We start from the raw sequence: 21,499 nt of genomic DNA on the forward strand, positions 1-21,499 counted from the left end.
GAGACACATGTGGCTCCCGAGAAAAAAAAAAAAGGTCAGGAAAAGCTCACAGCATAAAAGTGTAAGTGATCCTCCACCCCACATAGTAAATGTGACTATACATTTCTAATGCATAAATCACTATTCCTAATGGCCTCCGCTTTATTGCCGATCCTTCTGTATCTGTGATCGGTGTCCTGGAATCTTCATGACCAGAATGGCTTTTGCAGAGGAATGGGGATCACTGTGGAATGTCTTAACCATGCTTCCATGTCTGTTCCTTTTCTTGGGAAGGACACAACACTGATGTCCTCATCGCTAGTCCACAAGGCATCAACAGAAAGGGGTAGTTACCACAGCGCCCCCAGTGCCTCTGAACTGGCCACATTAGCCATGAAGAGAGTGAGCACCAACCAGTAGATAAAGGAGGAGAGACGGCAGAAGAGAGACCATTAGACATTACTATGGAGGGTCGCTTTAAACACGCTTATAGAGTGGAATCTCATCCATTTTGCTAGTATTGTTATAAGATGCAAATTTTCTAACCAAAAATCGGAATATAAAATCTGCAGCTCTTTTTCCTCGTATGAATATCCTAAATAGAAAAGAGAGAACACCCCCTTCATTCTTGTATCCTGCACAATGCGTAGGGGAAAGTACCAAGGGCTAAAACTTACCGCACCCCAACGTCTGAAGAGCAGGGCATCTACAGGTAACAGGACAGAGAAATAATAGCTGTTAGCAGCACAACTGCTCATTCCCACCACTTTCTACTGTAATTAATGTTGCTTTTGAGTCTTAATGAAGAAAGACTCCATTTCTCTTCTCTTTCCTTATTGCAGCAAACAATTATATTTGCTGTATTTGTTAAAAATTGTAGAGTCGAATATTGATTAGGCCAAATCACAAAGCACAGAGCAATCTGCGGTGGTCTTACTGCCTCAGTCAACGCAGGGAGAACCTGGTGATAAAGTGCCAATCAATGAAGACTTCCAGGAACCGGATTTCAGGTTGCCAAAGTAATAAAGCAGCGAGAAGAAATGAGGAGCAAAGCATTGGCTGAAACCACCTCCACATCGATAATCAGAACATACTAGCTATGGGTCACACATCAAGGACCGGAGAGCAGTTTACCAGCAATTCTGAGATCATTTCAGAATTTGACTGCCAGCAGCAATTTATTAACAGTACTGGATGCGAATGCAAAGTGGGGGGAAGGGATGGATATTTGGGGCTGTGTGCCCATGATGCGATTTTTAAGCGTTTTTGCCGCGATTTTCGGCGCAAAAACGTTTAAAAATCTTGTACAGAACGCCCCCCATGCATTCCTATGGCATTCCGCACATGCTGTGCTAATGCTGCGCTTTTGTCCAAGGCGGAATCGCATCGCGGAAAAAAAAATCGCAGCATGATCATTCTTTTGTGCGGAATTGCCGCGATTCCGCACCCATAGGAATGCATGAGAATCGCTGACTTCCCGCATGTGGATATGCCCACCATGCGCGAAGTTAAGCGTCTCATGTGCGGATGGTACCCACGGTGTGGAGGAGAGGAGACTGTCCTCCAGGCCCTGGGTACCATACCCCTGTAAAAAAAAGAATAAAAAATAAAAAAAAAAAAATCGGGGTATATTTACCTTCCGACGTCCCGCACTGCCATCCCGGGCCTCAGCGTTCCCAGTAATGCCTTGCGGCAAGGTCCTGTGATGACGTAGTCTCGCGTGACTCTAGCGGTGAGATCGCTATAGCAACGCGAGACCAACGTCATCACAGGTCTCGCAAGGCATTGCTGGGAACGCTAAGGCCCAGAATGGCAGTGCGGGACGTCGGAAGGTAAATATACCCCGATTATTTTTTAATTATTTTTTACATTCTTTTACTATTGAGGCCACATAGGCAGCCTCAATAGTAAAAAGCTGCTCACACTTGTCAAACACTATGTTTGACGAGTGTGACCAAACTGTCAATCACTTTCCAAGCGATGCTTCTAATCGCTTGGAAAGTGCTTGAATATCGCACGCGAAAATCGCGGCAAAATCGCAAACATAATCGCGGTAAAATCGCGCTGAAAAAACGCGCGATTTCTGGGAAGGAGTCCGGTTTTCAATGCTACGTGGGCACATAGCCTGAGGCCACTCACAACATCTCATCTGAAAAATGAAGCCGAGACCGAAGGAGGAAATCAAACATCAGGACCACGAGTCAGTCATTTTAATTACTGGGCTCAGCAGTCATTTCAAGAGGATGGCATGAGACCGCCGAGATACAAGGCACATGTAGATGACACAAAAGAGCAAAATTTACCTTAAATTATGTCCCAGACAATCCCCTTTAAACTAGTGATAGAGTCCAACATGCTGAACCCGCACAATCATGACAAACATAATGAGAACACACATGCTGACCACTTTGTCTGCTGCATCTTTTAATGGTCCCAATCAATGAGGACAACCTTCTTTAACTGTACAGGATGTGTCGTGCAAAGTATCAAAAACAGACATCTCTACAATGACGGGAGATTATAAAAATCTGTCCATCTTAAGATGCTCTCTGTGCCACATATACTGACTTTTTGGCTCACACCTGTATGATTTCTTGTCTAATCAGACCAGGCTATATAACTAGGCCAGAATTGGATAATTCATGGCTCACCTTAAATGGTTTTCCCACAAACAAAGTTATCAATAGATCTTGGAATAATAGTAATTTCCACAACTGGATGTGTCTAAACAAAATGTTCCTGTGCTGAGATAATCTTATAAATGTGCACTGTGTAATGGCTGTGTCTGACCGTACAGGGACCTGGTCTAATCATGTCCTGGGCAGGATGGTGGGGGGAGCAAAAGAGTATACAGACATTACAGCACAGCATCATATAGCAAATCTAGCACATGAAGGCTTTAGACTGGGTCTCAGCTCTACTGTTCTCAACATTTCCAAAAAAAAAAAAAAATTGGAATGCAAAAGCAAAGATCAATTGAAATATCTTCTCGACACCAGCAGAGACGTAAAATTTCTGTGCATAACAACTCAGATACAATGCCTTGAAAAAAGTATTGCTACCCCATGAACTTTTCCATACAAAACTATGTAAGGTAGTTAACACAAAGGAGGACAGTTTGCAACTACAGACAGATTTGAGTAAATTGGAGAATTGGGCTGAAAAATAGCAAATGAGGTTTAACACAGATAAGTGTAAGGTTATGCACATGGGAAGGCGAAACAGATGCTACAATTACTTACTAAATGGGAAACTGCTGGGGAAATCAGACATGGAAAAAGACAGGCATCTTAGTCAATAAGACGCTAAATTGGAGTGCCCAGAGTCAGGCAGCTGCCACCAAAGCAAATAGGGTCATAATTCTCCCTCTGTACAAATCACTCGTCAGACCACACTTGGTGTACTGTGTGCAATTTTGGACGCTGGTGCTCAAGAAAGACATTACTGAACTTGAAAGGGTTCAAAGGCGGGCTACTAAAATGATAAATGGAGTTGGTTCACTACAATACCCAGAAAGGTTATCAAAATTAGGTCTATTTACTCTAGAAAAGAGAAGACTTAAGGGGGTTTTACACATAGCGATATCGCTAACAATATCGCTAAAACGTCACTGATTTTGTGACGTTAATAGCGATATTGCTAGCGATATCGCTATGTGTGATACTTACCTCCGACCGGCTCCCCCGCTGTCTGTCGCTCATCGCGCGAGATCGGGCGGCTCCATTTCTCGTCGTCTGCTTCCTGCTGCGTGAGACGAGCAACGCTGGACGCGGGCGGGAGGACATCTGGATCGCTGTGTGTGAAAGGTGAGTATCGTCTGCTGCGTCGCTGCTGCATCGCTGTGAGATCTTCCTGTTTGGCAGTTCACTAGCGATCATATAGCGATGCACCAGCGATCCTGACCGGGGTCGTATCGCTGGTCGGATCGCTAAATGTAAAAGGGCCTTTAGGGGAGACCTAATATACATGTACAAGTATATCAGAGGGCAATACAGAGATCTCTCCAATGAACTGTTTGTACTAAGGACTGTGACAAGAACAAGCGGGCATTCTCTTCATTTGGAGGAAAGACAATTTCTGCACCAGCATAGAAGAGGGTTCTTCACGGTAAGAGCAGTGAGGCTCTGGAATTCTCTTCCTGAGGAAGTGGTGATGGCCAACTCACTGAATGAATTTAAGAAAGGAATGGATGCTTTTCTTGTGAGCAACAGTGTAGAAGGTTACGAATAACAGAATATTATAGGTAGATGGTTGACCCAGCTTAGGGGAATGAATTTTTTTCCCTATGGAGAAAATTGGCTTCTACTCTGTGGGTTTTTTGCCTTTCCCAGGATCAACAATGCAGAACAGCTGCACTAAAAATAGGCTGAACTAGATGGACATAAGGTCTTCCTTCAGCCTTCAAAACTATGTTACTATGTTACATTTTTTTCACGTTACACTTACACCCAAAACTTAAATGAATTTTATTAGCATTTTCTGTAATACACCAACACAAAGTACCGATTTTTTTGGATTATAAGACGCTCCGGATTATAAGGAGCACCCCAAAATTTGAGGAGTAAAATAGGCATTTTTTTTTTTTAATATAATGATGATGATTCTTATAACCCATGCATCTTATTGCTTACCAGGGGTGGTGGCTGCGGTGGGTCCCAGGGTCGCTGCTGGAGGAGGCAGGAGTGGGGTGATGCAAGCCGCAGGCTGGGATGAAGGAAGGGAGGTTTCAATGTGCGGCACGCATCTGCAGGTGTCCGTCGCTGCTGTGGATGTCCGGTCCAGCGCTGCCACGGGGGGTGTCCGGTGCTGCAGAGGCTCTGCCGACATTTTGTGAAAGGCAGGAGCCCTCACAGTTCCACGGTTTCCTATGTGGTGGACTCCGGGAAAATGGCCGCATTCGCATGCTCTTCTGCAGATGCAGCATCACTGTTAGCTTCCACTCTCTGGTACAGCCGCGACGCTGAATGATGTCGTCATCCAGCCGAGCAGCTGACTGCTGTGTGAGACAGGAAGCAGGACGGATCTCTGCAGCTCCGCTGCCATTTTCTCTTGTAGGCAGCAGAGCTGCAAAGATCTCTCCCTGCCCGCTGCACATGAGGGCAATATAGCCAGGGGCCCCATGGAGCCTCGGGGCCAGATAAACAGGTCAGATTGTATTCATTATTAGCCGCCCTGCAGGGGCCCCCCAGAGCCTCTGGGCCCTGGTACAGCCACACCGGCTGCACTCAAGTTATGTCCGCCCCTGCTGAACAAATACTGAACATGTTAACATGGCCTTAGTCATATACTCCACAAATCTGTTTTTTTATGGAAGAGTAGCTAGAAGAAAGCCATTTTTGAAAACAAGCCATAAGAAGTCCCATTTGCAAAAAGCCAGCTAGCATGTGGAAAAAAAAGTGCTCAGGTCAGAAGAGATCAAAGTAGAACTTTTTAGTCTAAATGCAAAACGCTATGTGTGGCAGAAAATTAACACTGCACATCACCCTCAAAACACCATTCTCAAACACAAACATGGTGGTGGCAGCATCATGCTGAGGGGATGATTTTCTTCACCAGGGACAGGGAAACTGGTCAGAGTTAATGGGAAGATGGATTGAGCTAAATAAAGGGAAATACTGGAGGTAAACCTGTTAGAAGATGCAAAAAACATGAGACTGGGGTGCAGGTTCATGCTCCAGCAGGACAAAGACTCTAAACATACTGCTAGAGCTACAAAGGAATGGTTTATATCAGGAGTCTCAAACAAGCGACCCCTGTGCCGTATGTGACCCCTCAGGTTCTTCCATGTGGCCCGTAAGCTTCCATAACGATGTGGCCCGGTCCAGGGAGCCACCGGCACCAGCATTTCTTCTCAATTGAATGTACTTACTTGGACACACATTCATTTGAAATGTATCACGAAGCAGAGACAAGCTCTCTACAATGCAATTCCAATAGCAGCCACCGGTCAGAGGCCAGCAGCTGACATCGACGTTGGCAGCGTATGACATCACTGCCATGCGCTGTCCCAGCTGTACAAGAGGACACTGTTCACCAAGGGAGCGGAGGACACGTGAGAAGGATTTTTTCCAAATGTGTAATGTGAATATCAGCACAAAAGGGGATCATGGCAGCTATATGGGGACATTACTACAGGATAAGGACATTATTGCAATATAGGGATCAGGATGGGGACATGACAACAGGACAGAGACCAGGATGGGGGACATTACTGCAATATGGGGAGAAGGATGCAGGATATTACAACAGGATAGGGGCATAACTACAAGATGTTGGCCATAATTACTGTATGGTGCTATTTGTACGACAATATTATTGTATGGGGCCAATTGGGGGGACAAAAAAAAAAGGAAAAAAACAAATGTAAAATGCCCTTCAAATTAAATGTTTTTCTACGTGTGGCCATATCCCCAGACGAGTTTGACACCCCTGGTTTAGATCAAAGCATATTCATGTGTGTGAATGGCCCAGTCCAGACCTCAGATTACTTACGTGCAAAAAGTGAACTTTTTATCAGCCCACAAAGCAAAAGAAATATATATACAGACACCAGTCACTTAGTTTCTATATTAACACACCATTATGGAGAAGTCTTTCTGGTACAATGGACGTCTATACACCATGGTCTGGAAAAGACGTAGTGTTGACACATACACAACCTCAGACGCGGCGGAGATGATGTGTGTTATGTACACAGACCGTGTGTACACATTACTGTAACCACATACCAGAATACCCACATCCAGGCCCTGCATTAGCAGACGCATCCAGTCTTTTAGTGGAATTAGCATGATAAGTCAAAGCCCATCACCCATAAGAATATTAGATATTCTCCTTACATTTTTCAACCAACATCTTGATAAGTTATTTTCTGACAAAGACAAAAAAAAACAAGAACTTAATTTACACTGTGCTCCAAAAGAATCACCAATTTACAACACAATTTTACAGATTACGTATAAAGAACATATAAAAGAAAGCAACTTTGTAAATTTCCCCTTAATGGGGGGGGGACTTGAGATGAATCTTTAGGAGCGCACTTCTCCTGGCTTCCACCCAACCTCGGGACCGCGCGCTCTTCGGACAGTTCGGACGAGTGCATGGTCTCACCACTCTTCTGACCTGTGCTGTCTACTAGGCTGCTCTGCCATTGCTGCACGGATGGAGGGCCGGGGACTGAAGCGGGTTGGAACAACACTAAAGGTACTGTCACACTTAGCGATGTACCAGCGATCCCGACCAGCGGTATGACGCGGTCAGGATCGCTGGTACATCGCTACGTGGTCGCTAGTGAGCTGCCACACAGGCAGATCTCACTAGCGACATCGCTGGGGACGGGGGTCGCTACTTACCTGTCACACCAGGCGATCCTGACATCCTCCCGCCCGGCTCCACGCGTCGCTCGTCATCACAGCAGGAAGCGCCGCAGGAAGCTGACGACGAGAAACAGTCCTGGACGTTCTCGCGCAATCAGCGATAACCAGCGGGGGAGCCGGTCGTAGGTAAGTATCACACACAGCGATATCGCTATAACGTCACAAGTTATAGCGATATTGCTAGCGATATCGCTTAGTGTGACAGGCCCTTAAGGCTGCGTGCACACGCTGCGGATTCACTTGTGGATTTTTCCATGCAGATCCACAGGTAAAACCGCAGGTAAAGTGACCTGCGGTTTTCCTGCGGATTGGCCAGAGGTTTTCCCCTGCGGTTTGACACCTGGACAATGGAACAGGTGTCAAACTGCAGCGGAATTCGCAGAAAGAATTGACATGCTGCGAATTTAAAACCGCAGCTTTTCCGCGCGGAAAAATCCGAAGCATGTGCACTGCAGACTTGAAAACTCATAGGATAACATTATACTGTACACTGCCTGCAGAACTGCTGCAGATCCGCAGGGCCAAATCCGCTGCAGATCCGCAGCAGAATCCGCAGCGTGTGCACATACCCTTAGGCCTTGACTTACTGTTTTTTAAAAAAATTATAAATAAAAAAAAAAAAAAAAAATCTCTTCTGAGATTAATTCAGACCACATATACGGCTGGTTGAACAGCGCTTGGGTGCTCAAGAGTGAGGTGGATGTGAATGAAGACTACGGAAATTAGCCTACAAAAAGAGGCAAAGTCAAAATACTAGGAGCACCCGACCTGACAAAAGCTTGCCCGTACATGTAACAGAAAGCCACATTTGCCAGAATTAGAAAAGCGGCAGCCGTCACTTACTGGAGATAAGACTGCCAGTTCACTTTGTTAGCCCGGACCTCAGCAGCTTTGGCTGCAATGATGTTTGTTGGAACCGCAGCATCGACGGCGCCTCGGATGTCCATCTTCACGTCTCTGTTCCTAAAAACACAGAAACAATCACTTATTCTGTTCAGAACAGGATGGAAAGCACAACATAAAAAACTGCCACAATTCTAGGGCGAAATCCAAATGTGTCACACGCTAATGTTCCTCTGGAGTTCACCCTTTACATTACAAATGGTGAAATCACTAATGAAAATCCACAGTTCGTGTTTCCACGCTGCAGACTCACAATCTTCACCGCAGCAGAACGCTTCCATGGGGATTTATTGCATGTGGGTCAGACTGGGTAAAATCTCATCTGCTTCATTGTGTTGTAATAATTTGTGAAAATTCCACTTGGAAAATCTACAGCGTCTGTCTCTTTGTGAACAGACCCATACAGTGTCAGTAAGGGTGCAGTATGGAAGAGCGCCGTGCCTTTATTGCTGGGGCAGCAGTTTGGCATTCTGTCCTTGCACTTCCCATATAACATGGCCAAAAACAGCTGAAATATCCGGGACTGGCACTAACAGTCTTACTATTGTTATTTGTAAACGGTGATGGCAGAGAGTCCCGCGACACGGGGGCCCGCAGAGAGTCCCGCGACACGGGGGCCCGCAGAGAGTCCCGCGACACGGGGGCCCGCAGAGAGTCCCGCGACACGGGGGCCCGCAGAGAGTCCCGCGACACGGGGGCCCGCAGAGAGTCCCGCGACACGGGGGCCCGCAGAGAGTCCCGCGACACGGGGGCCCGCAGAGAGTCCCGCGACACGGGGGCCCGCAGAGAGTCCCGCGACACGGGGGCCCGCAGAGAGTCCCGCGACACGGGGGCCCGCAAAGAGTCCCGCGACACGGGGCCCGCCGAGTACAGGTCATATTAGTAATGTGGTAAATTTAGTTGTTTGCAAGTTTTCACTGCATAACCAGAATGTTTGGCTACGAGACTGTAAACCGCTGTCTATTTGTCCTACTAGACCATAGGAAGATAGAGATCCCAGAATGGGGTGTCCCTATAAGCCCAAAAAGAAAGTCAATTCAAAAATCCTTCTTAGGATTACAATACACCAGAAAGCACTTGTCATCTGCACCCTCTTCCCCGGCCCTAATGTCGTGGAGGGCTGCTGCTATTTCACATTCAGCCTCAGGAAGCATTGCTAATAGTATCACATGCCTGGAACTTCCCCATTGTTACAGGACTAATAAGTCCCAGCAACAGTTGCACTAGTGTCATTGGGAACATTTCTACCCAATCACTTCCCAGTAATATCAGCCATTATAGACCATGCAAGGGCTGGCAGTAATAGGTTGCCTGCTGTACGACCGATTGGACAAGTAGAGGGGCCGTTCTTGTGGGGGCTGAGCCAGATTTTTAACAATTAGCCAAGAAGGAAAACTTATCTATTACAGGAGATTTTAATGTGGTTAATAAAGTATAGGAGCTATTAATGGCTGGTGCTGTATGGAGGCCACTTGCGGTGTGCACCATTCTAGAAATCCTATGGATGGCGGTATAATGGCACTGTCATGCACGCCAACTGCTTTGAATTATTGGTTTGGCTTTTGCTTTCTTTTTTAGCAACACATTAAAAACAGATTAAAAAAAAACCTACATATGATTGGAATTTGTCATCATAGTGTATTAGAACAGATATATGCCCCCAATAATACGAGTTTTTTCATGCAGTTATCGGCACATGTTCAACATTGAAATCCACTAGCAAAACGCAACGGTAAACTGTGTCGCAGTTCATACGGCCATGGATATTTCTGCTGTGGCTTTGAAAATGACTTCAGTAAGACACGACTTACATGTGGAACCACCCAGAGGCTGTGGCGCGTAGCCATCATAGATCAGCCTCAGACTAATTCACGTTTGCTCCGCAGCAGAAACCAAGGGGTCAACCTCAGATTTGTACTGGGAATTTTTTTCAATGTAAAACCCCTCTGTGTGAACACACGCTGAGATTATTAGACACTACCTGAAGCCTGATATTATATACTCATGCGGCTGCTCCTCGTCATGTAGGGGGGCCATTATCCCACCCATATCAGGGGATTGTTGTACAGAAAGCAGAGTTTACATCACACATTCCCCATGCCCTTTACTACGAGCAGCTTCCTGCGATGGCACAACAAGACCTCTGTTGTCTGTACACACGAAGGGCGCGCCGCGCTGTCCGCACCGGCAGGATCTCACCTGGAACTAGTAGTGAGCAGGAGACTCCGGATTGTGGCAGCGCGATGCCGGCCTGCGAGAACTTGTAGAGAAAATCAGCTCCTAAGAAAAAAAAGAAGATTCTAGTGAAAGGCGGCATTGTGCCATGGAGATAATGAGGAGCTGACGTGCTTCATTACTCGCCACATTCTCCATCCGTCAGCAAGGGAGAGGGGCTACACTGCTGCTTCTTCAGAGAGGGGGAGTGTGACCCCAAATCATTCATTCCCCGATCCCCTCTATCCGCCAACATACAGACGGCTATGGCCAAACACACAACAAGTACTAAACGGCAGGTCTGCTGCTGTAAAGCTGGGTGACAGCCATTTAGGGGTGAGGTTACCGTCCTATCGGATGTCACCCAGCTTTCCCGGATAGTTGTGTGAGTGGAATTCTGCAGAAGACAAAGCCCGATCTGGGATGAGAAGGCTTCTTACACTTACTCTTCCCCCTTCACAGTAGTTTCTGCTGGCAGTTTACACGGACATGTCCTTACTGACACGGACTGGTGAATTATCAGAGCGATGACAGCTCCGGCAGAAACATATTATTACCAAGGAAAGGAAACTGGATTTATAGCATTACTAAAGATCACACACAAGTGATGTCTTTATGCCCTGTCCATGCGGAGCGGGAGCAGAATACAGAGCGTGAACGGTGGGCTTAGTTTTCCTGCACAAACAGCGGGGTTTCCCTAAAAGGGTTGGGACATAATATGGGATAACTTGCTGATCTGGTGTCCACCCACTTAAATGCAGTGATGGCCCACCAGTGCTCCATTCATTCATTATGGGACTGATGGAGAAGGGGAGCCCTGTACTCAGCCTTCTCCAGCAGTCTAATAGACGATGACACTACATTCAGATAAGACCATTCTCCGGAGCCGTGGAGGTCCCCATCATCGGGGTCCCTGCGGTCAGCAGCTTATGATCCATACTATGGATTTACCAACTTTAAACAAACTTCGCCATTTTTGCAATGTTTTTATATACAGAGGATAAAATAAAAGACCAGATTCAGACTATGAACTCGTCATATATTTTTTGCATATTTTTTTTATATTTCAATCCATTAACTTCTAGAAAAAATTATTTTGTATTGGACCAAGCAGGGTATGGTGACAAGATCACGAGTGCAGGGAAAGCGTGGAGAAAGAGCAGACGGGTGAGGACCACGAGTTCACTCTAGACCCGCTGTGGGCGTTTTATACAGACGTGTGAATGGGCCCTATCTGACATTCAGTCCCAGAGACCCTTGAGCTGCCAGCCGGGGGGAACATGATTATGTATCGCATGTCGGCAATTCTCAGACAAGTCAAATGACGAAAAACATTCGTAAAATTTGGGGACATTTTAGAACTAAATATTTTCCTGGAGAAAAAAAATAGCAAGAAAGACGCAGATATGTGCAACTTGGTCTGTGACAAAGTGATTCCCGAGCCAGCAGCGAATGGAAATCCTGCACATTTAGAAACATTAGTGACCCAGCCGCAGCCTCGGAGGTCACAATAGGAAATGATTAGATCTGACCCCAGGATCTCAATGTCACAGGGCACTACAGCTCTTACCCTAAAGAAAACCCAGCCCGGAGCCAGCAGAGGACGATCCGTGGCAGAATGTACGAGTCCATCACTCCCAACCAGACCCCACTGTGGTGACAATGACAGACGGCCACACAGGGGGTCCGGGGGGCTGAGATGTTACCATCCCCCCACTGCTGTCACTCACATCCATCTCACCCACTGCTGTTTGGGGGAAATGTTAACCCTTCACAGCCAGGCACAGAATAGGTAAGGGCAGGGTTTTCTAGGGCTGTCATTTTCTGCAATGTCCCAATATCCTCGTATTAGGAGCAACAGCAGCCTAAACAGGGGGTGCTGCCCCCTACAGCAGGCGGTCTACCCCCGTACTGCAGGCAAATCAGTGACATGACAAAGCCAGCTCTGCTGCACAGAACACACCGCTGTATGCTGCACTCATGGGGGCCCTGTACATCGTGACGGTGCACACAAGACACAGCACATGGGGAGGCACCGACAGATCAGCGACAGCATCACCAAGGCCAGAGCAGCACCGACACCGGAGGCCGCGCCGCCGCCATACACGCTCCATCCCGACACAGCACAAATGTCCTCATCACTCACCTCCCGCACAGGCTCGTACCGGCGCCGGCAGCGGACAGACAGCACGGTGCTCACACCGATCCGGGTGACCTCTCCGCAGCGCTAACACACGGCTGACAAGTGGTCATGTGACGACAGCTGGGTCAGGTGACTTCACCGGAAACAGGTAGTGCCTGAGCGAGATGCTGGTCACGTGATGCTCTGGCGCAGCCAGACACGATGGGCGGGGGCTGCGGTGTGTATGTACTGTGTATATATATCTGTATACGTGTGTGTGTGTACTGTGTATACTGTGTGTATATATCTGTATACGTGTGTGTGTGTACTGTGTATACTGTGTGTGTATATATCTGTATACGTGTGTGTGTGTGTACTGTGTATACTGTGTGTGTATATATCTGTATACGTGTGTGTGTACTGTGTATACTGTGTGTGTATATATCTGTATACGTGTGTGTGTATACTGTGTGTATATATCTGTATACGTGTGTGTATACTGTGTGTATATATATATATCTGTATACTGTGTGTGTACTGTGTATACTGTGTGTATATATATCTGTATACGTGTGTGTGTGTACTGTGTATACTGTGTGTGTATATATCTGTATACGCGTGTGTGTGTACTGTGTATACTGTGTGTGTATATATCTGTATACGCGTGTGTGTGTACTGTGTATACTGTGTGTGTACTGTGTATACTGTGTGTATATATATCTGTATACGTGTGTGTGTGTACTGTGTATACTGTGTGTGTATATATCTGTATACGTGTGTGTGTGTACTGTGTGTGTATATATCTGTATACGCGTGTGTGTGTACTGTGTATACTGTGTGTGTATATATCTGTATACGTGTGTGTGTGTGTACTGTGTATACTGTGTGTGTATATATCTGTATACGTGTGTGTGTACTGTGTATACTGTGTGTGTATATATCTGTATACGTGTGTGTGTATACTGTGTGTATATATCTGTATACGTGTGTGTATACTGTGTGTATATATATATATCTGTATACGTGTGTGTATGTACTGTGTATACTGTGTGTGTATATATCTGTATACGTGTTTGTGTACTGTGTATACTGTGTGTATATATCTGTATACGTGTGTGTGTATATATCTGTATACGTGTGTGTGTATACTGTGTGTGTATATATCTGTATACGTGTGTGTATGTACTGTGTATACTGTGTGTGTATATATCTGTATACGTGTGTGTGTACTGTGTATACTGTGTGTATATATCTGTATACGTGTGTGTGTACTGTGTATACTGTGTGTGTATATATCTGTATACGTGTGTGTGTATACTGTGTGTATATATCTGTATACGTGTGTGTATACTGTGTGTATATATATCTGTATACGTGTGTGTATGTACTGTGTGTGTATATATCTGTATACGTGTGTGTGTACTGTGTATACTGTGTGTGTATATATCTGTATACGTGTGTGTGTGTACTGTGTATACTGTGTGTGTATATATCTGTATACGTGTGTGTATATACTGTGTGTGTGTATATATCTGTATACGTGTGTGTGTACTGTGTATACTGTGTGTGTATATATCTGTATACGTGTGTGTGTACTGTGTATACTGTGTGTATATATCTGTATACGTGTGTGTGTGTACTGTGTATACTGTGTGTGTATATATCTGTATACGTGTGTACTGTGTATACTGTGTGTATATATCTGTATACGTGTGTGTATGTACTGTGTATACTGTGTGTGTATATATCTGTATACGTGTGTGTGTACTGTGTATACTGTGTGTGTATATATCTGTATACGTGTGTGTGTGTACTGTGTATACTGTGTGTGTATATATCTGTATACGTGTGTACTGTGTATACTGTGTGTATATATCTGTATACGTGTGTGTGTACTGTGTATACTGTGTGTGTATATATCTGTATACGTGTGTGTGTATACTGTGTGTATATATCTGTATACGTGTGTGTATACTGTGTGTATATATATCTGTATACGTGTGTGTATGTACTGTGTATACTGTGTGTGTATATATCTGTATACGTGTGTGTGTACTGTGTATACTGTGTGTGTATATATCTGTATACGTGTGTGTGTGTACTGTGTATACTGTGTGTGTATATATCTGTATACGTGTGTGTGTGTACTGTGTATACTGTGTGTGTATATATCTGTATACGTGTGTGTATATACTGTGTGTGTGTATATATCTGTATACGTGTGTGTGTACTGTGTATACTGTGTGTGTATATATCTGTATACGTGTGTGTGTACTGTGTATACTGTGTGTATATATCTGTATACGTGTGTGTGTGTGTACTGTGTATACTGTGTGTGTATATATCTGTATACGTGTGTACTGTGTATACTGTGTGTATATATCTGTATACGTGTGTGTGTGTGTACTGTGTATACTGTGTGTGTATATATCTGTATACGTGTGTGTATGTATAGATTCATATGTATTCTGTATACATGTGTATGATATATATCTACATGTGCATATCCAGTGTATATGTGTGTACATATAGATGCATACCTCCAAATTTTAGTGATTTTTAGACGCCGCCGTACTTCCTGCTGGGTTAAGCAAGTGACATTTAAAAGGAATCTGTCACCCTTTTTTTCGACTTGCAGCTGCCGGCATAGACATCAGGGGCTTATCTACAGTATTCTGTAATGCTGTAGATAAGCCCCCGATGTAATCTGAAAGATAAGAAAAACGAGTTATATTATACTCACCGGGGGGCGGTCCGGTGGGCGTTCGGTCCGACGCCTCCCTTCTTCATGCAATGACGTCCTCTTCTCCTGTCATGTAATGGCTGCGGTGCAAGCGCACTGCACTGTTGAGGGCAGAGCAGAATTCTGCAGTGCACAGGCGCCGGACCTCTCCCGATGCCTGTGCACTGCAGGACTCTGCTCTGCCCTCAACAGTGCAGAGCAGTGCGCTAGCGCCGCAGCCATTACAGGACAGGAGAAGAGGACGTCATCGCATGAAGAAGGGAGGCGTCGGACCGGGCCGCCCACCCCGGTGAGTATAATATAACGTGTTTTTCTTATCTTTCAGGTTACATCAGAGGCTTATCTACAGCATTACAGAATGCTGTAGATAATCCCCCGATGTCTATGCCGGCAGCTGCAAGCCGAAAAAAGGGTGACAGATTCTCTTTAATGGAGAATTTTTTATCCCTGATCATGTTATCCGTCATGGGATTTTCTTGTGTAAATACTGTTGAAAAAAAGTCATTTAGCATATTGGCTTTTTCCTCATCCACCATTTCACCCAGACTATTTTTAAGGGGGCCAACACTATCATTTTTTAGCTTCTTAATATTTATGTAGTTAAACAATATTTTGGGATTATTTTTACTTTCTCTGGCAATGAGTCTCTCTGTCTCAATCTTTGCTGTCTTGATTTGCTTTTTACAGAATTTATTTAATCTTCTGTATTTATTTAATGCCTCATCACTACCTACTTGCTTTAATTCTCTAAATGCTTTATTTTTATCTCTTATTGCGCCCCCTACAGCGCTATTTAGCCATAGTGGTTTCCTCCTATTTCTCGCATGTTTATTCCCATACGGTATATATTGTGCACAGGTCCTATTCAGGATGCTAATAAACGTCTCCCATTTTCTTTGTGTATTTTTATGTCTCAGGATATCGTCCCAGTTAATTGCACCAAGATCATCTCTCATCTGTTTGAAATTTGCCTTCCTGAAGTTTAGTGTCCTTGTAACCCCACTACTACACATCTTATTAAAGGATACATGAAAACTTATTATTTTGTGATCACTATTACCCAAGTGACCATCAACCCTTACATTTGATATGCGGTCTGGCTTGTTGGTTAATATTAGGTCTAGCAGTGCCCCTCCTCTTGTTGGGTCCTGAACCAGTTGTCAAAGGTAATTGTCTCTCATAGTTGTCAGAAACCCATTACCTTTGCCGGAACTGCAGGTTTCGGGTTCCCCAATGTATTTCAGGGTAGTTGAAGTCCCCCATAATAATGACTTCTTGAGTCGCCGCTTCATCTATTTGCTTTACGAGGATATTCTCTGTTGCTTCCATTATTTTTGGAGACATAATAAACCCCTATCAGTAATTTATTATTTTTCCCCCCTCCCCTTATCTCAACCCACAGGGACTCTACATTTTCATTAGATTCATATATATTATCCCGAAGGATGGGTTTTAAGGATGATTTTACATATAAACACACACCTCCCCCTCGTTTATTTGTTCGGTCATTTCTGAACAGACTATAGCCCTGTAAATTAACCACCCAGTCATGGCTCTCGTCCAGCCATGTCTCATAACCCCACCATGTCATAATTATGTTCCAACAACATTAACTCCAGTTCCTCCATTTTGTTGGCGAGGCTTCTGGCATTAGTATACATGCACTTTATGTATCTCTCTGTACCTCTATTCTTTCTTAAATTATTAACTGTTCTAACCCCACTTTCATTATTTGTGCCCAGGTCTCTATCTGCACTGTCTTCCCCTCCTATAAAAGGAATACCCTCCCCCCATCCCTAGTTTAAACACTCCTCCAACCTTCTAGCCATTTTCTCCCCCAGCACAGCTGCACCCTCCCCATTGAAGTGCAGCCTGTCCCTAGCGTAGAACCTGTAGCCAACTGAGAAGTCGGCCCAGTTCTACAGGAACCCAAACCCCTCCTTCCTACACCAATTCCTGAGCCACTTATTAACCTCCCTAATCTCCCGTTGCCTCTCTGGCACGTGGTACAGGAAGTATTTCCGAAAATACCACCTTGGAGGTCCTTGCTTTAAGCTTGCATCCTAATTTGCTGAAATCATCTTTAAGGACCTTCCACCTACCTCTAACTTTGTTATTTGTGCCAATGTGCTTAGCACTCTGCTTAGCATGCATGCGCTTCCCTGAAATGTCCTCAGCCAATAGCCAAAGGACTCCTACAATTTAGACACCTCCTTGAGCATGGAGGTGTCTGAGCAATGTTGTTTGTATGTCTTACATGCTTGCTAGTTCTCAAGTCACAGTACTTGTATCCTGTATACCAGTACTGCACTACAGCCGTGCCCGCCTGCCTGTCCATTAGCCATGCCCGCCGGCACTTGCCTACCTGGATACCAAGAGATGATAGTTGTCTGTTACAGATGGATCTGGATAGGTTGAAAACTTGGGCCGAAAGGTGGCAGATGTGGTTTAACAATGATAAATGTAAGGTTATCCACATGGGAAGAAGGAATCAATATCACCAGTAAACACTGAATGGGAAACCACTGGGTAAATCTAACATGGAGAAGGACTTAGGAATCCTAGTTATGATAACCTTACCTCGAGCTGCCAGTACCAGGCAGCGGCTGCCAAGGCAAACAGGATCATGGGATGCATTAAAAGGGGTCTGGATACACATGATGAGAGCATTATACTGACTGTACAAATCCCTGGTTAGACCGCACATGGAGTACTGTGTACAGTTTTGGGCACCGGTGCTCAGGAAGGATATAATGGAACTAGAGCGAGTACAAAGGAGGGCGACAAAATTAATAAAGGGGAACTACAATACCCAGAGAGATTAGCAAAATTAGGATTATTTAGTCTAGAAAAAAGACGACTGAGGGGCGATCTAATAATAATACATTTTATTTCTACAGCGCCGACATATTCTGCAGCACTTTACATTTCGGAGGGGATTTGTACAGACAATAGACATTATAGCATAACAATAATCACATAGATTATAACAAATACCAAGAGGAATGAGGGAGCTGCTCGCAAGCTTACAGTCTATGAGGAAAGAGGTAGACACGAAAAGGTGGGTGGTAACAGTTGCCCTGATTGTATGGACCAGCCATAATGTTAAGTGTGTAACAGTACAGACAGAGGGATAATGGATGCATAAAGCATGTGGGAACATGATGCGGGGAACCTGGTTATGGTAAAACTTTTGACTGTGCCACCCAGGGATAGATTAGGTTAATGTGTTTGTGACGTTCAGGAGCAGACAACGTCCAAGAGTGGACCCTCTGGGTCGCGGAACTGGAGCCTCTGGGCCGAGCACGCCAGGTGATGACCGACCCCTATACAGGGATCTTTAGGGGCAGGACCGCAGAGGTCAGAACCGCGACAGCCGGTACCAAGAGGGGCGGCTCACAGGAGACACGGATGAGTGTATCGGGACTGGGTACCCGGAACACAAGGAGTGTATGTGGAACTGCGCAAACTACAGATAGTGCAAGACAGGTAGCCGTGAGCACATATGGCATATAGCGAGTAATACGTCCGGAGGTAAACAAAGCAGGACGCGTGCCAGGAGCACGACAAAGTACTGAATGGAGCAGCAGTCGTGCCAGGAGGTGTTACAGAGCACAGGGACAGAGAGTACCAGGAGGTACGACAGAGCAAGGGACTGAGGACAGGATACTAGAGTGTGCCAAGAGGCACTACAGAGCATGAAGCAATGTGAAAGTTCAGAGCAAGTGCTAGGAGCGCAGTAGAATACCAGACAGAGCAGAGGACCTGAGAACAGCGCACGGCCCGACTGGGACTAAGCAGACCCATCCAGGAAGCACAACAATAATCAGGCACCTCCCATAGGGGAAGGTAGCCTGATATAGCACATGACCATGACATGTTCCAGGTCAGATCCTAGCCAGAAAGCACATGACCACTATAGCTTCCGGGTCAGGTCCTCCATTACCATAGAGGAGACTGACCCGGAGACAGCACTGACAGGAGCGCGCAAGCATGACATGGAGGAGGAGCCCCGAGGACGAGAGCAGCGCGTGCGCACCCGACGGAGGCCCCGGAGGGGCCGCCATACCGGAGGGAGTGACGTCACACTCCTGGTGAGCACGGCATGACAGTGTTGAGGCGGTAGGCCAGTCTGAGTAAATGCGTTTTCAGGGCACGCTTAAAATTGTGGGGGTTGGGGACTAATCGTATTGACCTGGGAAGTGCATTCCAAAGAATTGGCGCAGCACGTGTAAAGTCTTGGAGACGGGAGTGGGAGGTTTGATTATTGAGGATGCTAACCTCAGGTCATCAGCAAAACGGAGGGCGCGGGTAGGGTGGTATACTGAAACAAGGGAGGAGATGTAGGGTGGTGCTGAGCCATGGAGGGCTTTGTGGGTGAGGGTAATAAGTTTATACTGAATTCTGGAGTGGATTGGTAGCCAGTGTAATGACTGGCACAAGGTAGAGGCATCGGTGTAACGATTGGTGAGGAATATGATCCTGGCTGCAGCATTCAAGACAGATTGGAGAGGGGAGAGTTTGGTAAGAGGGAGACCGATTAGAAGAGAGTTACAATAGTCGAGACGAGAATGAATAAGAGAAACAGTAAGAGTTTTTGCAGACTCAAAAGTAAGAAAAGGTCGAATTCTAGAAATGTTTTTGAGGTGCAGATGACAAGAGCGAGCCAGTGATCGAATGTGGGGGGCAAAGGAAAGCTCGGAATCAAGTATGACCCCAAGACAGCGGGCATGTTGCTGGGGAGTAATAGTGGAGCCACACTCAGAAACGGCAATGTCGGGTATAGGTACATTAGTAGAGGGAGGAAACACAAGGAGTTCAGTCTTTGACAGGTTCAGTTTCACATATAGTGAGGACATTATGTTAGACACAGCGTTTAGACAATCGCCGGTGTTTTCTAGAAAGGCTGGCGTGATGTCAGGAGAAGAAGCGTATAATTGGGTGTCATCAGCATAGAGATGGTACTGGAAACCAAATCTACTGATTGTTTGACCAATAGGGGCAGTGTACAAGGAGAAGAGGAGGGGGCCTAGAACCGATCCTTGAGGAACCCCAACAGTAAGGGGAAGGTGAGAGGAGGAGGAACTGGCAAAAGATACAGTAAAGGAGCGGTCAGAGAGATAGGAGGAGAACCAGGAGAGAACGGTGTCCTTGAGGCCAATGGAACGTAGCATAGTGAGGAGGAGCTGATGATCCACAGTGTCGAATGCTGCAGAGAGATCCAAGAGAATTAGCATGGAGTAATGACCATTTGATTTAGCTGTTAGTAGATCATTAGAGACTTTAGTGAGGGCAGTTTCAGTAGAGTGTAAAAGGCGGAAACCGGAATGGAGAGGGTCGAGAAGAGAGTTATCAAAGAGATAGCGGATAAGACGGGAGTGGACCAGGCGTTCCAGGAGTTTAGAGATGAAGGGAAGATTAGAGACAGGTCTATAGTTAGCGGCACATTTTTGGTCGAGAGATGGTTTTTTAAGTAGTGGATGTATGATGGCATGCTTAAATGAGGAGGGAAAGATACCAGAAGAGAGAGGTTAAATATTTTATTTAGGTGAGGGGTGACAGCAGGGGAAAGGGACTGGAGGAGTTGTGACGGAAATGGGTCACTGGTGCACGTGGTTGGGCGAGAAGATGCAAGGAGCCTGCTTACTTCTTGTCATGATCTGAATTTGATCTGACAGTTTTAAATTGCACAGGGTGAACTTTTTTTACTTTGACAAGTGCCAAGTGACTTGACTGTCCCCGGTGGTGGTTAGTGGTATCGCACTTTAGGTTTAATGTGCACGTAATTATGAATCAGGTGTGGGGCTCTATAAGTGAGTCTCAGGGTGTGCAATCACGTCTGGGGATATTCATTGATTCATTCTGAGTTTGTGAAGCCTGGGTGAACATGGAGCTGAAGAGGAGTCCTGCGCAGTCAGCCAGAGGAGACGAGTGGCAGCTAATGGTGTCTGCAGGAATTGCTGGCATGGCGTGGAGGAGTCGCAGTTTGTGGTGTCGGTGGGAAGTGCGTGCATGGCTTTGTGTCGTGGCGACTATGGAGAGAGTTGCACTCGGCATGCTCGACTTGGTGGCCGAGAGCTGGACTCAAGCATGCTTAGAATTTTGGCAGAGGCTGACTCATCCTTGGGACTCTGTTATTGGACTGCTGCAACTGGAGGTGGA

The 21,499-nt window shown here is 45.7% G+C and overlaps 1 protein-coding gene across 4 annotated transcripts in view; it reads right to left on the reverse strand.

Annotated features, from left to right (window-relative positions):
• The window catches only part of ATP6V1H (ATPase H+ transporting V1 subunit H), a 215,105-nt gene extending 202,271 nt beyond the window's left edge, over positions 1 to 12,834 (reverse strand). For 2 of the 4 annotated variants that reach the window (XR_012233809.1, XM_073583811.1), the window contains exons 1-3: positions 12,619 to 12,834; positions 10,458 to 10,538; positions 8,199 to 8,318 (exon numbers count right to left, since the gene is read on the reverse strand). Coding sequence is in view for 2 of the 4 variants with exons in the window: in XM_073583811.1 (XP_073439912.1) it covers positions 8,199 to 8,302 (104 nt within the window). In the remaining 2 variants the exon portion in view is untranslated. Of the gene's footprint in view, positions 1 to 6,818; positions 6,851 to 8,198; positions 8,321 to 10,457; positions 10,539 to 12,618 lie in introns of those variants that run through there. The other 2 variants (XM_073583809.1, XM_073583810.1) reach the window with 2 other exon arrangements.
• Between the last annotated feature and the right edge of the window lie 8,665 nt (positions 12,835 to 21,499).

The sequence above is a fragment of the Dendrobates tinctorius genome, unplaced genomic scaffold (assembly GCF_039654945.1).
Source record: "Dendrobates tinctorius isolate UK_male_01 unplaced genomic scaffold, ASM3965494v1 ptg000081l, whole genome shotgun sequence".
NCBI classification, from domain to species: domain Eukaryota; kingdom Metazoa; phylum Chordata; class Amphibia; order Anura; family Dendrobatidae; genus Dendrobates; species Dendrobates tinctorius.